The sequence below is a fragment of the Macrotis lagotis genome, chromosome X (genome assembly GCF_037893015.1).
Source record: "Macrotis lagotis isolate mMagLag1 chromosome X, bilby.v1.9.chrom.fasta, whole genome shotgun sequence".
Classification (NCBI taxonomy): domain Eukaryota; kingdom Metazoa; phylum Chordata; class Mammalia; order Peramelemorphia; family Peramelidae; genus Macrotis; species Macrotis lagotis.
The window spans coordinates 643,363,062-643,378,204 of NC_133666.1; the positions used below are offsets into that span (position 1 = coordinate 643,363,062).

At 46.6% G+C, this 15,143-nt stretch overlaps 1 protein-coding gene across 2 annotated transcripts; it reads left to right on the top strand.

Annotated features, from left to right (window-relative positions):
• The first annotated feature begins 222 nt into the window (after nucleotides 1–222).
• USE1 (unconventional SNARE in the ER 1) lies at nucleotides 223–14,479 on the top strand. 2 transcript variants are annotated; one of them, XM_074204448.1, is made up of 8 exons: nucleotides 223–466; nucleotides 4,287–4,336; nucleotides 5,333–5,411; nucleotides 8,002–8,154; nucleotides 10,633–10,651; nucleotides 12,833–12,863; nucleotides 13,593–13,755; nucleotides 14,131–14,479. In XM_074204448.1, exons 1-8 carry the CDS (start codon nucleotides 290–292, stop codon nucleotides 14,311–14,313), a joined length of 855 nt encoding a protein of 284 aa, XP_074060549.1. In that variant the 5' UTR covers nucleotides 223–289; the 3' UTR covers nucleotides 14,314–14,479. The 2 variants fall into 2 exon arrangements, with proteins under 2 accessions (XP_074060549.1, XP_074060548.1); XM_074204447.1 differs by lacking the exon at nucleotides 223–466 and adding an exon at nucleotides 728–1,024.
• Nucleotides 14,480–15,143: the final 664 nt, after the last annotated feature.

Sequence of the window (15,143 nt, forward strand, 5' to 3'; positions counted from 1 at the left end):
CGACAGGAACTCTTCCTCCTCCAGTGGTTGAGATGGCGCCAAGCCCCGCCCACGACACCACCAACTTCCGCCCACGACACCACCAACTTCCGCCTGTACTAAGATGGCGCGGGCGGGGCGGGTCACCGGAAGTTCAGGATGACCTTTAGGTCGGAACTAGAATGGTCGTAAAACTGCCAATAGCAAGAATGGTCGTAAAACAGCTTCCGCCGCCCCTAATTATTATTATGCCGAGGGTCATTTTCCACTTGGCGGCAAGAGTAAGAGTCTCCTTCCGCCCAGAGTTAACATGGCGGCCGGCGCGCCTTCTTCCGCCCGTAATTGGTTGAACCGCGGCGGAGTCGGCGGAGGCGCGGGGACGGTGATGGCGGTGTCGCGGCTGGAGCTGAACCTGGTGCGATTGCTGTGTCGCTGCGAGGCGCTGGCGGCCGAGAAGCGCGACCCGAGCGAATGGCGTCTGGAGAAGGTGGGAGGCGCCGCGGGGCTCCCCCCCCCCCACAAAGCTTGATGGGGCAGATGTGGCGCTTCCGGTCGCCCCGCCCCCACCTCAGACGTGCTCCCGCCCCCACTCAGACGTGGCCCCTCCCTCCCTTCCCCTCATTGGGCGTGGCCCTGCCCTCTTGGCCTTTCATTGGCTCTGCCCCGTGCCTGTCCAGGGCCTTCTCCGAAAGCTTCCGGGTGGAGGTGGCATCTTAAAGTATGGGTAGACTTCCGCCGTAGGAGAGGGCGGGCGGGAAGGCGGGAAAGGACCCCTCCTAGGCTAAGGGCAGTTTTTCGATACTTATTAAGATTAGAAGGGTAGAGGGTGGGAATGTGCCCGGGGGACCGAGGTGGGCGAGCACTGTGCCCTTTCTTCTCATGAGAACTCTGCTACTGCCAAATTGAATGACTTGCCCAAGGTCACACGGCCTGGGGGAGCTAGAATTGGGGGCCACAGCCCCATCTTTTTCTCCCATCTCCTCCATGTATTGTGGGGTCCCCTGTGCATGCTTTTTGTTCATCACCCAGAATGTTCCCCTTCTTGGTACATTTGCACCTTATATCTGGAATGGGGTTTGGGGGGGGGATAGAATAAGTTGAAGTTGGGTTGTCTCTGGGACACTTAGGCTGTTGGAGGTCTAGATCTGGGAGTCATCCGTCTTTTTGCTTTTTTAGTCCTAATAGGAGCTTCACGAATTGCTTTCTGACTGCCTGACCTTCCAGTCCAGGCCTTGAGATCACTTTGAAGGTGGAATAGCCCTTCCCTGCGCCTATGCCCACATCCATGGCCTCTCGTCTGCCTTGGCACCTTTCTCCTCAGTTTGCCTCCTTTCAGCCTCTCCTTATCCACTGACTCCTCCTCTGCTGCCTTCACATATCCCCCATCCTTAGAAAACCCTCACCGAATCCAGCTGCCTCCTCAGATCATTGTTCTCTCCGTCTCCTCTCCATACCTCTCTTCCACAGGAAAGCTACAAAAAGCTGTCTACGCTCCTTGCTTCTCCGTTCTCCTTTGTCATTCAGTTATCAGCCTCCATCCCATCACTTGACTGAAGCTACTGCTCCCACTTTTCTATATCCAGTCCTTACTTATCTAGAAAACTGCATATTAACATTATCTATGCCCTGTTGTATTTTTTACTTGTTTTGTTAAATATTTCTAGATTGCATTTTAATCATTTGATACCTCTGCGTGCTAGAGGTCTCCATCTGCAAGTTGTGTAAAGACAGAAGAGGAAACAGGATGCTGTAGTGGAAGGATCCCTGGCCATGGAGTCAGACACCCCAAGTTCAAATCTCACTCTGATGCTTATGTCTTCTGGGGCCTTGGCCTCCACCAACTTCAGTCTCCTCATCTGTAAAATAAGGGTTTAGGGGGCAGCTAGGTGGTGCAGAAGATAGAGCACTGGCCCTGGAGTCAGGAGGACCTGAGTTCAAATGTGGCCTCAGACACTTCATAATTACCTAGCTGTGTGACCTTGGGCAAGCCACTTAACCCCATTGCCTTGCAAAAACCTAATAAAAAAATAATAATAAAATTAAAATAAAATAAGGGGTTTGGATTAGAGTCTCCAAGACCTTTTCCCCTCTCTCCTTCTACAATCCTAGAAATCAACTTTGATTAGTTTAGTTATCTTTTCCTTCTCCTTCTAACTCTTCCTCCCCACTTCTCTGCTTAGATGAAGGGTCAACTGGGTGGTGAAGTAGAAGAGGTCTGGACATGAAGTTGGGAAGCCCTGAATTCAAATTCAGCCTGAGACACTTACCATCCGTGTGACCCTGGGCCATTTCACCTGTTTCCTCAACTGTAGTATAGGGGATAATAATAATCCCCACCTCCCAGGGGCATTGTATCAAATGGGATGTTTGTAAAGTGCTTTGTTAACCTTAAAGCTCTATATAACTACTAGCTATTAATGTTATTATTCCAGGCACCTTAGAGTTATCCTCAATTTTGCCCTCTCCCTCACCTCAATTTAATCATTTACCTATTCTTATTGGTTCCACTACCTCAATGTGTCTGGAATCTGGCTCTTCTCTCCTTATGTCATACCAACCTTGTCATGCTCCATCACTACTGCTGGGATAGGTTCTTTCTCTCCCTTCTCCAGTCTTCTTCCACATGGCTGCCAAAATGCTCACCCCAAAGCCCAGACCCATCTGTCAGCCTCTGCTTAAGAAGCATCGCTGGCTTCCCAAGTCCTCCAGATGATGTCCAGCCTCCTATTTGGCCTTTAAACTCTTCACAGTCCCATGTCAACCCGCTTCTCTCCTCTTTACCTTCTCTACCTTTTTTCCTGCCATTCTGACCTCCTTGCTGCTCCCATTTACAACATCCCAGCTCTGCCATCCCTTCTCATAGGTCTGTCTTCCATGTTTGAAATAGGGTAACAACTGCTCCTTTACCACCTCTTGGGACCCTGGACCAGCCCTGGGAAAGAGACTGTGAAAATCATAACTTGCTTTAGTGAAGGCAAGCCTTCAGGAAATAAAAGAAAATTGTGAATGCTAGGCAGACCTGGGGTTTGGGAGCAAAACAAGTCCTTTCTTCTGGGAGCCTGCTCTCTCTTGAGGACCCACCCAGGGTTCAACAGTATGTTAAGTGTATTGAATGTTGCAGAGGACACCTGAAGTAATAGAAAGAGAACCTTGTTCTAACACCTTCTGACTTTGGGCCCTCAGGTCTGAGAGTAGTAGTCTGAGGCTACTATTCTCTAAGACTGAAAATTACCCCGAAGCTGCTCATCTTCATCAGTTCAGAGTATTTCCTTACCTGGCTTCCTTCACACCAAGGATATCAAACTCAAATAGAAACAGGGGCCACTCACCCCTAAGTAAAGATCCTTGTGGTAGAAGATTGACTTAGAAAACTACATATTAACATGATATATGTCCTGTTGTATTTTTTTCTTGTTTTGTTAAGTATTTCCAAATTGCATTTTAATCATTTGATACCTCTACCCTAAATCACAAAAACCAAAGAGCAAATGTGTTGGAGTCATGTCAAGTCAACCCAAGAAGCATTCATTTAGCACCTGCTATGTGGAAGGCTAGGCAGCTAGATGGCCCAGTGGATCGAGCACAGAACCTAGGATCAGGAAGTTGTTATTGTTGGACCATTTCACAACTAACTTCATGACCCCTTTTTTTTTGGAGGAAGGCAGTTCTTGATAAAGTTATTGGAATGGTTTGTCATTTTCCCTCTTCAGCTTGTTTTGTAGATGAGGAATCTAAGGCAAACAAGGTTAAGTGACTTGCCCAAGGTCACACAGCTAAGAGTCTGAGGCCAGATTTTAACTTTTAAAGAGGAATCTTCCTAATTCCAAGCCTAGGTACCTCATACCTAGGTATCAGGAAGACCTGAGTTCAAATCAGCCTTATACTTACTAACTGTGTGACTTTGGGCAAGTCACTTAGCTTCTGTTTGCTTGGGAAGCAGCTATAGAGCTTTAACCTCTGTTTGCCTGAATCCCCCAGAGAAGGAAATGGCAAACTCCTCCAGTATCTTTGCCCTTTCCAAAAAAACAAACAGGGTCTCAAAGAGTTGGACACAACTGAACATCAGTAAAACAGGCAATTATTTAAGCACTTGGGATACAAAGAAATGCAAAAACAGCTCCTAACCTCAAGGAGCTTATATTCTGATAGGGAGGACAACATGTCCAGACAAAATAGAGACAGACTATATTGGGCATAATTGGCAGAAGGAAAGCAACATCATTTAGAAGCTGTTGAAGATGGGACTTGAAAGAAGGTGTCAGGCCCTGTCTTCACCATGTCAGTAACGTGTTTACCCTTGTTTTTAGTATGTAGCTGCCTTGGAAGAAATGCTCCGAGCCTTGAAGGAACAATCAAGGTAAGAGTCTGATTAAAAGTTTTAGGGGGTGAAAGGCAGCTTGGAAGAACAGATAATGAAGCAGGCTCTGATTCAAGAGGGTCTGAGTTCAGATCTTTGACCCATACCAGCTCTTCACTCTCCAGGAATTCTTTTGTTTGGGCAGTCTGGGGACATCTGGGGCCTGCAGTTTCAGAATGACGTTGTTAGATGTAGAAAACAAAGTAGATTGGATTAGAAAGGAAACTAATTCTATTGAAATCCAATTTTCAAACTATTTTTAAAAAACAAACTCACCAGACCTCACATTATGATTCCTGTTGCTAGAGAAAGTATTGCAGTTTCATGGCAGGTCCCTTATGCCAATTAATTCATAGATTCAAACCAAACAAAACAACCAAACAAAAACAATAAAAAATGACCAGTCTGAATCCCATAATCAGGAAAGATGGAGAAAACAGTTTGGGGAGAGTAGAAGGCCCTCAAAGATCTCTGTTGCCTTCTGCATTCCATAGGAACTTACTCAAAGGGATATAGGTGGTTATGGGCATCTATTTATAGAATGTTAGAACTGGCAGGGCCCTTAGAACCCAGGATGTCAGAGCTGGGAGGGTCCTTAGAACACAGGATGTCAGAGCTGAGAGCACCCTTAGAACACAGAATGTCAAAGCCAGGAGGTTCCCTCTTTGTTTCTACCCTTCTCTAAATTTTGCAAATGGGAAATTTAATCTTCAAGGAAGTTAAAAGACTTGCCCAAAGTCACCTCGCTGGTTCATAGAACAAAAATTCAAACCCAGGTCTCAATGTTTTAGATTCCTTTACTGTCCCTTGTGAGTATGAGAATGAGGTCACTGCCAGCCCAAGGGTGAGGGGGGCAGGCTTCTGAATGAAGGAGAGGGCTGCTACCTAATTTCTTGTGGGAGCTAAACCCAGGATAATTGCCAGTGAGTCATCTGTGCTAAATGGATAGATGGAGGCAGGTTTCTTGGTGACTTTTTTCTTTTTTGTGCTTTTCAGTAAACCTGCCCCAGAAATGCTTAATGAGTATTCTAGAAAAGTGGACTTTTTGAAAGGAATGTTAGAGGCTGAAAAACTGGTAAGTAAAATAATTGGCCTATTATTAATGTTTCTACAATCATAGGATTTAGAGCTATCAGGGACCAACCTCAGAGATCATCTGGAATCATGGTCCTTTAATCCAATCTTGTGACAACCTTGTGGTAAGCACTATAATTATTCCTGTTTTGCAGTTGAGAAAACTGAGACAAGCAGAGGTGAAGTGACTTGTATAGGGTCACGTAGCTGGCACAGATTCGAGACAGGAATGGAACTCAGGACTTCCTGACTGCAAACTTAGCATTCTATATATTCTGTCACCAGCAGCCCATTTTACATTAAAACAATCTTTTTTAGGTGATAGATCATTAAACTTGGAAGGAGGAGACCTGAATTCACATCTGAGAGTCTTCCCTCAGGTGACAGTATCATTTGTTTCATCTTCAAGTTACTTTATATTTACTTCTCTGTCCACATACCATGTTCCCCAATAAAATAGGCCATTCTTGAGGACAGAGACTTTTTTGTTTCTGTTTTTGACCACTAGGTGGTTCAGTGGATAGGAGGCTGACCTTGGAGTCAGGAACTTGGGTTCTAATTCAGCCTCTGGTCCCTGCCAGCTGTGTGATCCCATACAAGTCACTTCCCCTCTCTTTGCCTCAGCTAGTTCATCTATGAAATGAGAATCCTCACAACAATCCTGGGGTAGGGTCAAAGGGATATATACTAATAATAATAATAATAATAATAATAATAATAATAAATACCAATACCACCAAGAATACCAATAATGATGATAATAACAAAAGGATTCTACACTTACAGCTAGCATTATCATACTTTAAAATTGGCAAAGTACTTTATAGATAGTCTCATTTGAACTCACAAAGCCTGTTAGGTAGGTGCTATGATTACTCCCATTTTATAGATGAGAAACCTGAAGCTCATAGGGTATAAGTGACTTGCCCAGGGTCACCCACAACTACCGTGTCTGAGGCAGGATATATATCCTCAGCCGTCTTGATTCTAAATCCATTCCTACATCCATTTAGTGATGGCTATTAGTAGTAGTAGTAGTAGTAGTAGTAGTAGTATTAGTATTATTATTAGTATTATTATCAGTACCTTGGGGACCAGACTAATGCCCATGTATGACCTGCCCCCAACCCCCAGTGATGCTGGAGGCATGTGCAGCACGATTCATCAGGGTGTGTGCCTAGGGAATTTTATTTATTTTTTAAAGTTAAACACAAATTAATATTTAATCAGGACATTATTTTTATTCATCAAGCTAAAGAAACTAAATTTAATTTTTAAAAATCTGTAATTCCACTCTACTTATAAAGGCTCCACTTAGACCCTTCCCCTTTCTTTAAAGCACAGACCAAGCCTTTTGGCTTTACCCTCTTTGCCTCTGTGTGGGGAGACCCTCCTGCTCCCCCAGCTCTGGCTTAGTTATGAAGGACTGATGACGAAAGGGGGAGGGGGAGCCTTTTCAAATCTGACTCTTAACTCATTTTCTTTCCTGTGCCAACCTGAGCCCTGGGGCTGCATTCCATGGGCCAAGCCAAGGAAAACAAAGTGGCCAGAGGAGTGAAAGGGGAAAGTAATCTTGTTGATTTTTCCCTGACTTGGCCGTAACCACCTAGAGGCCCTGGACAGGATGGGAAAAGACAGAAGAGGACCAGAGAGGAGGCCTTGGACTGGAAAGGGGCCCTGGGCTGACAGGAGGGGGACCAGCCTCCTAGGGGAAGGAGGAAGGGAAGGTAGTTCTCCTATCCCAGACAGTGACTGGGCACTGGACAAGTACAAGCCCCTCAAGTGGAGGGGAGTCCACGCTGCAGGAAAGCTGAAATGGGGTTATTGAGGGGCCCCTTCGACTGTCGCACCACCTCCTGGAATCTGTGGAGGGGGAGTGAGTGAGAAGCAGAGAGAAAACTAAAGTGCTGGTGGCAGTGGCTTTCCAAACCTGAGATGCTGAGAGACCTGGATAGCCAGTCCTGCTCCAGGCCCTCCCCACTCTCATGCCAGGTAGCCCCACCCTGGTGAGAAGGCTGTTGTAGCCACATTACCATGTGCCTCAATACATCAGATATACTTCCTTTGCATGAATCTCATGGGCAATCATCAGCATTTGCTGAATTGAAATCTAATTTTTAAATTAAAATGACAAGGGAATGGGAAGGAAGAATTTTGGAAACATAGGTGTTATAACAAATTTGGACTGGAATAAAACCAACAACCAAAGATATCAAGAACCTTTGTGGAAAAAGAGAACTGCTTGCTAGGACTCAAACAATGAATCACTGTACAGCCTGGCAAACCAGTCCCATTTTGGCAGTTTTCAGAGCTGGTGAGGGTTTGCAGGCTTTCCCCTCTAATGAGGCAAATGAGACTTGGGACCTGGAAATCCTCATTTTAGAGGCTGGTTGTCTCTGGTTATGGGATCTTTAGCAGCCCAGGGAAGAATTGCTAATGGAACATAGATGGAATTGGATTACCTCCTCAACCTCATTTCTCATTTCCTTTTGGAGTCTTCCAGGGAAGAGGGCATGGATTCCCCAAGTGGGATCATAGGGTATACCAGCTCTGCCTCATATTTATTCCAGCCTACTCTCTTCTTTGTCCAGTCATCCTCCTCAGAGAAAGCTCTCGCTAATCAGTTCTTGGCCCCAGGACGCACACCCACCACCACCAAAGAGCGGGTGCCAGCTACCAAGACAGTGCACTTGCAGACAAGGGCTCGGTACACGGGAGAGATGAGGAGTGAGCTGCTGGGCCCGGTAGGTTATGAAAGACTCTTTCCTCCTCCCTGCTTCATCTCCCCCCCACCCCAACCCCCTAGTCACCTGGATTTATTGGAACACCTCCAGAGGCAGCCAAAGGTGCCATATTGGGAAACCAAGATCCACCTTTCTCTGGAGCCTAGCAGACCATAGGACAGCCCTTCAGACATCTCTCAAGACTTCTTTGCCTTTGTCTTCTCTCCACCCCACTGTGACATGGTTAGAGTCCCCTCCTAGTCCCTTCCTCTGGAATGGCATCAACCCTCCTAAAACATGGTACCCAGAACCAGACATGAGACTATTTATACAACCTGAGCACAGCCAGAGCATTGGCCTCCCTTGGGCTCAGATATCTATCCAAGAAACATGTTGTGGGCAGTGGGAACTTCTTTTGGCTGTGATGTGACAGTGTTGAATGATATTGAAACTATTAAGCTCTTACTGTACCAAACACTGAGCTAAGTAGCTCTTAGAATATATAAATATGAGCAAAAAAGACCAATAGTCCATCCCCTTGAGGAACTTTACATTCTGAGGGAGAAAGACAAGACCAAAAGGAAATCAAGACTGGGTATGGAAGTCCAGAAATTCCAACCCAGGACCCTGCCCAAAATGGTGTCCCCTGGAAGAACTCATCCATTGGAAAAGGTACCAGCCTAGCAGAGGGGTATTCCAAGTTGAGGAGGACTGAGGGTGGATGGATGTTCCGGACTGAGGCCAAAGGTGCTGAGGGGTGAGTTTGCAGCTGAGGAAGCATAGTTCTCTTAAGATGCTGACATACTTTTCCCCCCTTCCTGGGGTGATTAGGTTGTCCCTGTTTCTGGCAGTCTCCCTGTCATATAGGTGCCGGTTTGCTGTTCCCCAAAGGGCTTCATTGGCCAATCCCTCCTGGGGTGTACTTAACTGGGGACCAAGGTGACTACTGGGATAATCCAAGTCTGCAGGGGCTGGGCAAGGGCCAGTGAGTCTGAGACACATTTCAAAAGAAGCATCCACAGGATTTGGTTGGTTGGTTCTTGTCCTTTGCTATCAAAGAAGACCAAAATGACATCACTATGTTTGAAGCAAATGACAGTGTGTCCAACTGTGGCTGATCAGACCAATATGAGCTCAGAATGCTCTACCACAGGTTGGGCACAGATAGTCCAGGTGAACACCTGAGGTGGGTACTCTAAACATGCATCTCATCTTTCCTTTGAGTTGCTTCCATTCTGCCTTTCTCATAGAGTGCTGTACTCTCATGCTGTACTCATGCTGGGCGGTCCTGTGCCAGTGTCTCCCATGCTGTACAATCAGTTCTAAAGTTCTTCAGTGAGACCTTCAGGGTGTCTTGGTATCACTTCTTCTGACCCCCTTGTGAGCACTTTCTCTGTGTGAGTTCTCCATAAAATAGTCTTCTTGACAAATATACTTTTGGCGTTCTAACACCATGACCAGTCCATTGTAGTTGCACTCTTTGTAGCAATGTTGGAATGCTAGGCAGTTTAACTTGAGGAAGGACCTCAGTATCTGGGATCTTCTCCTGCCACATTATCTTCCTAAGACAATTAAAATGGAAGCAATTCAGTGTCCTGCCTTGGCACTGGCATACTGTCCAGGTTTCACAGGCAGATAGCAATGAGGTCAGCACAATGGCTCTGTAGACCTTCAGTTTGGTAGTTGGTCTAATACTTAAACTTCTCTGTCCTATACTTTCATTTGGAGCCATCAACGGGCTTAATGACAAATTGAAGATGGGGGTGAAAAGAAGGTATACAGATGACTCCTGGCCTGGCATTCAAGGTCTCCACAGAAGCTCACCTTGAATGCCTTCCCTTGCTACACCCTCCATGCATTCCTCCCCTTCACATATCCTTTAGACCCTGATTGACCCATGCTTGAGCCCAAAGTTGATGTCAGAGTTGTAACAACTGAAGCAGATCCTACCAGCCAGCAAATATAAGCCCCATGACAGTGTCTGTTACCCCAAGACCAACTGGGTTCAAAATGATTCATTATTGAGTTGGCCTCAGGAAAATGAATTTTTTGTCTATGGCCCCCTTAGAAGACCATGTACTAATCACTATGGGGGCTGCAGTCTGTACCGATGAATGCAATAGCATTCTGATGAAATTTTAGCTCCTTGATGTATGGACTTTTGACCTCTCTCTATTTTTCTTTTCAAAAAGACCTCATTTTAGAAGTACAGCCTGTTTGCGGGAAGTTTTTGTTGGGACCAATAGGATAAATATTTATGGAAGTGTATTAAGTGATTGAGGCTCAGGGCCTGCTGCCAGGGGGGAAGCCAAGACTGAATTTTACATGCCCAGGATCTGAACTCCTGAAGCCATCCCTGCTCTCCAGGGAAGCCTTGAACATGATCAGCATATGTGGAGGAAGGAGACTCAGGGTTCCCCCGGGCCCTTCTTAGTCTGGGCTCAGCGGGTCAGTTGGGTGATGGCATACACTTTCTCATTGTAGTTTTTCTCCCTTTAGGAATCCTCGTCGACCAATGGTGAGTAGACACAGCCCTCCAAACCATTTTCTTTAAGCCCTAGAAAGGAAGCCTTGGGCAACTCAGCCCAAGTTGCCTGTCTTCTTTGCAGAGATGAAAGTCTCCAGTTACCTGAAATTGTTACCATGGAGTAATGAAAAGAACACTGGCAAAGGATGTGGGTTCGGATCCTGGCCCTGCTGCCTTCTAACTGGGTCACCTTGAGCAAGGCTTTCCTCTCTTAGGGCCTTAGTGTCCTTCCTGGAAAAACAAGGGGATGACATCAGAGGCCCTCTAAAATCTAACTATATCATGGGGTCTCATGACCAAACTCAGAAAGTAATTCCCATCAGTCTAGGAGGACAAGAAATTACTTTTCTTTTCTCAATCCTAGAAAGAGGTTCAGGGGAGAAAGTCCCTATGGTGAGGGGAGCCCAGAGTCTCTTGTGACTTTCAGAAGCCAACAGCAGGGGGAGACCTGTCTCCCTCTAGCTGCTGACGGAGCCTCATGGGCAGCGCAGCTCATCTAAGGGAATGAGCCATTTGGGAGGAGCCAAGATGGACTCTCTAGTTCAGCCTGGCTGTGTGACCTCGAATAGGGCAGCTCCCCTTCAAGTCGAGAAGGTCGGACTGAAAGCCTCCCTGATGCTTCACCACAAGGAGGGAAGTGACGGGTGGAGCATCCAGCCTGGCCGAGCCATCAACCCCTTGGTCAGTCAGCCAGCATTAGCAAAAATTGACCATGTGCCAGACTGTGGGTATACAGTGCAAAGAATGAAGCCATCCTTGCCCTCCAGGACCCTTCTTCCTAACAGAGGAGACAGGCCGAGCAGGGCAAAAGGCAGAAGTAGGGCTGGCTCAAGCCCCCCCCCCACCAGCTTGCTTAGGGCACAAAGGTCTGTCACCAGGATGCCCATAGTCCAAGGGCATCTCTGTTTCCCAAGTCACTGAGGCCTTGAGAGGAACTTGGGGGAGCAAGGACGCAGGGAGATGAAAATATAGGTCTTTGATGTTTAGAGGAAATGGCAGGATAGGATGGAGAAGTCGGGCTCTGTGGTGGACCTGAGGCCCCAGAATCCAGCCCTATGTGGAAAACTGTTACAGGAAATATGGCCCAGGCCCTCAAGGCTACAATCTGGGTGGGCAGACAAAACTGGCACACAGAAAACTTATAGTAGCACCTTGAGATCATAGGCCAAGGAAATCACAGAACACAAATTGTCAGGGCCAAGAGATCCCTTTAAAGCATCAGTTGTCAGGGCAGGGAGGACCTTTAGAATCCAGAACATTGGAACAGGGAGGACCTTTAGAATAACTCAGAATGTCAGGGTTGAGAGAGCCCTTAGAACCCAGAATGTCAAGGCTAGGAGAGCCTTTATAGCCTGGATCGTCAGAGTCGGGAGGACCCTTAGAATGTTAGCACCTGGGGTGGCTAGGTAGTGCAGTGGATAGAGCACCAGCCCTGGAGTCAGGAGTACCTGAGTTCAAATCCAGCCTCAGACACTTAATAATTACCTAGCTGTGTGGCCTTGGGCAAGCCACTTAACCCCATTGCCTTGCAAAAACCTAAAAAAAAAAGAAAAACTAAAAAAAAAAGAATGTTAGAGCCAAGAAGGATTTTAGAACACAGTATGTCATTAGTAGAAAGTACCTTAGAGATAGTCTAGTCCATCTCCCCTCATTTTGCAGCTGAGCAAATTGACCCAGAAAGGGATCTGCTCATCAAACGTCACCAAGCTAGTACGTGGCAGAGCCAGGACAAAAACTCATGTCTAGACCCTCAGCCTGGGGTTCTTTCCCTTGCACCAAAGCAGCAAATGCCAGTGGCCATATGGGAAACCGATGAATAACATATACTTGAAGAGGGACCCCTGGGAGCTTAGGGGGTTTCATAACATTGAACCTAGGCAGAGAAAGGGTCAGGGGAATATCCCATCATGTCTGCCTAGCACTTAGCATTTCAATAAAGGATGTGAACAGAAGCAAAAGTGAGGAAAAACTATGGCACAGTCAGGGATGGGGAGCCAATAAATATCACTGAAGCATACTTAAGGTGTGATCAAAGGTTAGGATTGTCCTTGGGCCTATACTGTAGAAATGTCAGAAATACTTGGGGCCCTTGGAATGGACTTTGAAAGCTTCACAAAGGAGAACCCCAACAGTAAAATCCTTTAACTGACAAGCACCTCTCTTTTGGTTCAGGTTCTGGGGACCTAAACTTAAGGAAACGAACGTAAGTGACATCTTTGGTACTATTTCCTCTTCTCCTGTTGTGGGGGCCCCAGAGTTCACAGATGGGCAGGGTCTCAAAGCTAATCTAGTCTTAACTCCTCCCTGAAACATGAATCCCCATCCCCACAACAGATCCACCAAATGAACCCAGCTTTGGAACCTTCAGTGGTAGGAAACTCACTATCTCCTAAATAAATCCATCTCACTTAGAGGGTCAGCTTTCTTTTCTAGGCCATTTATGTCTCCATATCCAGCTGAAATCTGCCTACCCTGTAGCCTCTGGGACCAAACAGAACAAGTGCCCTTGCCCTCGACAGCCCTTCCAGTGTTTGAGGACACTTCTCACTTGGCCTCTTAAATCTGGTCTTCTTGAGGCTCAGCACCCCCCCCCCAGTAACTTTAACTGATGTTCTGGATGGAACTTCTTTGTTAGCACCCTAGTTATCCCTCCAGAGAACTAGAGAAAGTGACTTAACTGATGCAAATCCCCTGTCCTGAACAGATGCTTGCCATTCTGTTGTTGCCTGTGGCTATTATGCTGAAGCCTTTTTCTGCATACATATGTGGAGTCCAAGCCATGATATTCACCCTGGAAGTTAGACACATGTAGCCTAGAATAAATAGTTTGATTACCTGTCTCAGGGGCAAAGGGAATTGTCAGTTTTCCCCTTTTGGTAGTTTGGATCTTTGCTGTTTCCCAATTAACCCTCCCCCACCCCCACACACACAGGGGCCTTGGGACAGATGAGAAGCAGTCAGCTGCTGAGCTCGATGCTGTGCTACAGCATCACCACAGCGTCCAGGAGAAGCTGGCCGAAGAGATGTTGAGTTTGGCCCGAAGTCTGAAGAACAACACTCTGGCAGCACAGAATGTTATTAAACAAGATAATCAGGTAGAGTGACAAGAAACCTGAGATGCCCAGCTGGTGTCTCCAGCTGGTAGAGCTACAGAGCAGCAGCCTGGAGGGGGATGGGAATACTTAGAATACAGAATGTCAGAGCTGGGAGGGCCCTTAGAACCCAGGATGTCAGAGTTAGGAGGACCTTTTCAGATCATCTAATCCAGCCCCCTTATATGACAGATGGAAAAATGAGAACCTGTGGGTTTTGTGGGAAAATGATTTACCCAAGGACATAAAGCTTAGCAGCAGGACTTGGACTTGGACTTGAACATAAGATGTTGGGAAGGGGATAGTAAGACCTCTGAACTTCCCTGGATACTGGGGCAAAGCCACCCCTCATCCTGTTCTCCCTGTCCTTCCCCACAGACGCTCTCCCACTCCCTCAAGATGGCAGACCAGAATTTCGAAAAGCTGAAGACGGAGTCAGAGAGGCTGGAGCAGCATGCCAAGAAGTCCGTCAACTGGCTCCTGTGGATTGTGCTTATCTTTGTCTGCTTCATCTTCATCAGCATGATCCTCTTCATCAGGATCTTCCCCAAGTTAAAATGAAACCAGGGGTTGGCCAGCTGGCACATGGACAAGAGTAGGGGCCATGTCCGGACTTAAGAAACAAACAATCATTCACCTCCCACAGTTTCTTTCCAAAAACTTAAGAACATAGGGCAGGAGGGTCTTCTTCAAAAGGAGGAGAATAAAATGGCATTTCTATACTTTGCTCAGGCCTGGCTTTGCCACTCTTGCTGTGTGGCCTGGAGTAGGTCACAACTCTCACTTCTGATCCGGTCTTCTCATTTGTCAAATGTTGGACTCACTCAGAATCCGGCAGCTTTTATGGTTCTGTAGGTTGTGGGTGAAGTCCTGGCTTCAGACTAGTTCTGGCCTTGATGCCTTTGCAGAATTCAGCAAAGAGTGATTAAGGGCCTGTAAGGTACAAGACCCAGTGCTTAGCCCTGGGACCTCAGACCCTGGAAAATGATGTGCTTCTTGCCTTCAAGGAGACTGCAGTCTAGCAGAGGGGTAAGATGTGTCCAAGCACAATAACACAGGAAGGTCAGACAGACACAAGTATGGCATAAGGTAGAGGATGCTCGGGCTTTGGAGGTCAAATGGAGAGGGGTGAGGAGTTGGGAAGGGAAGGCATGGAAAAGATGACAGAGCTACTTGAGTGGCTCAGAACCCCACCAAAAAGAGGAGTAATGAGGAAAAGGTTCTTCCCTCTCCTGCTTTCCCAACCCCATGACCAATCTATAATAAAATCAGTAAGGCATACCTCCCCAAAATCTATTTACATAATCTCCACATGATCAGATTCTTCTCACTTCTTATCTAGACTATTGTCTTTCCTCATTAAAGTCCAGCCAATGCCAAGTTAATATTTC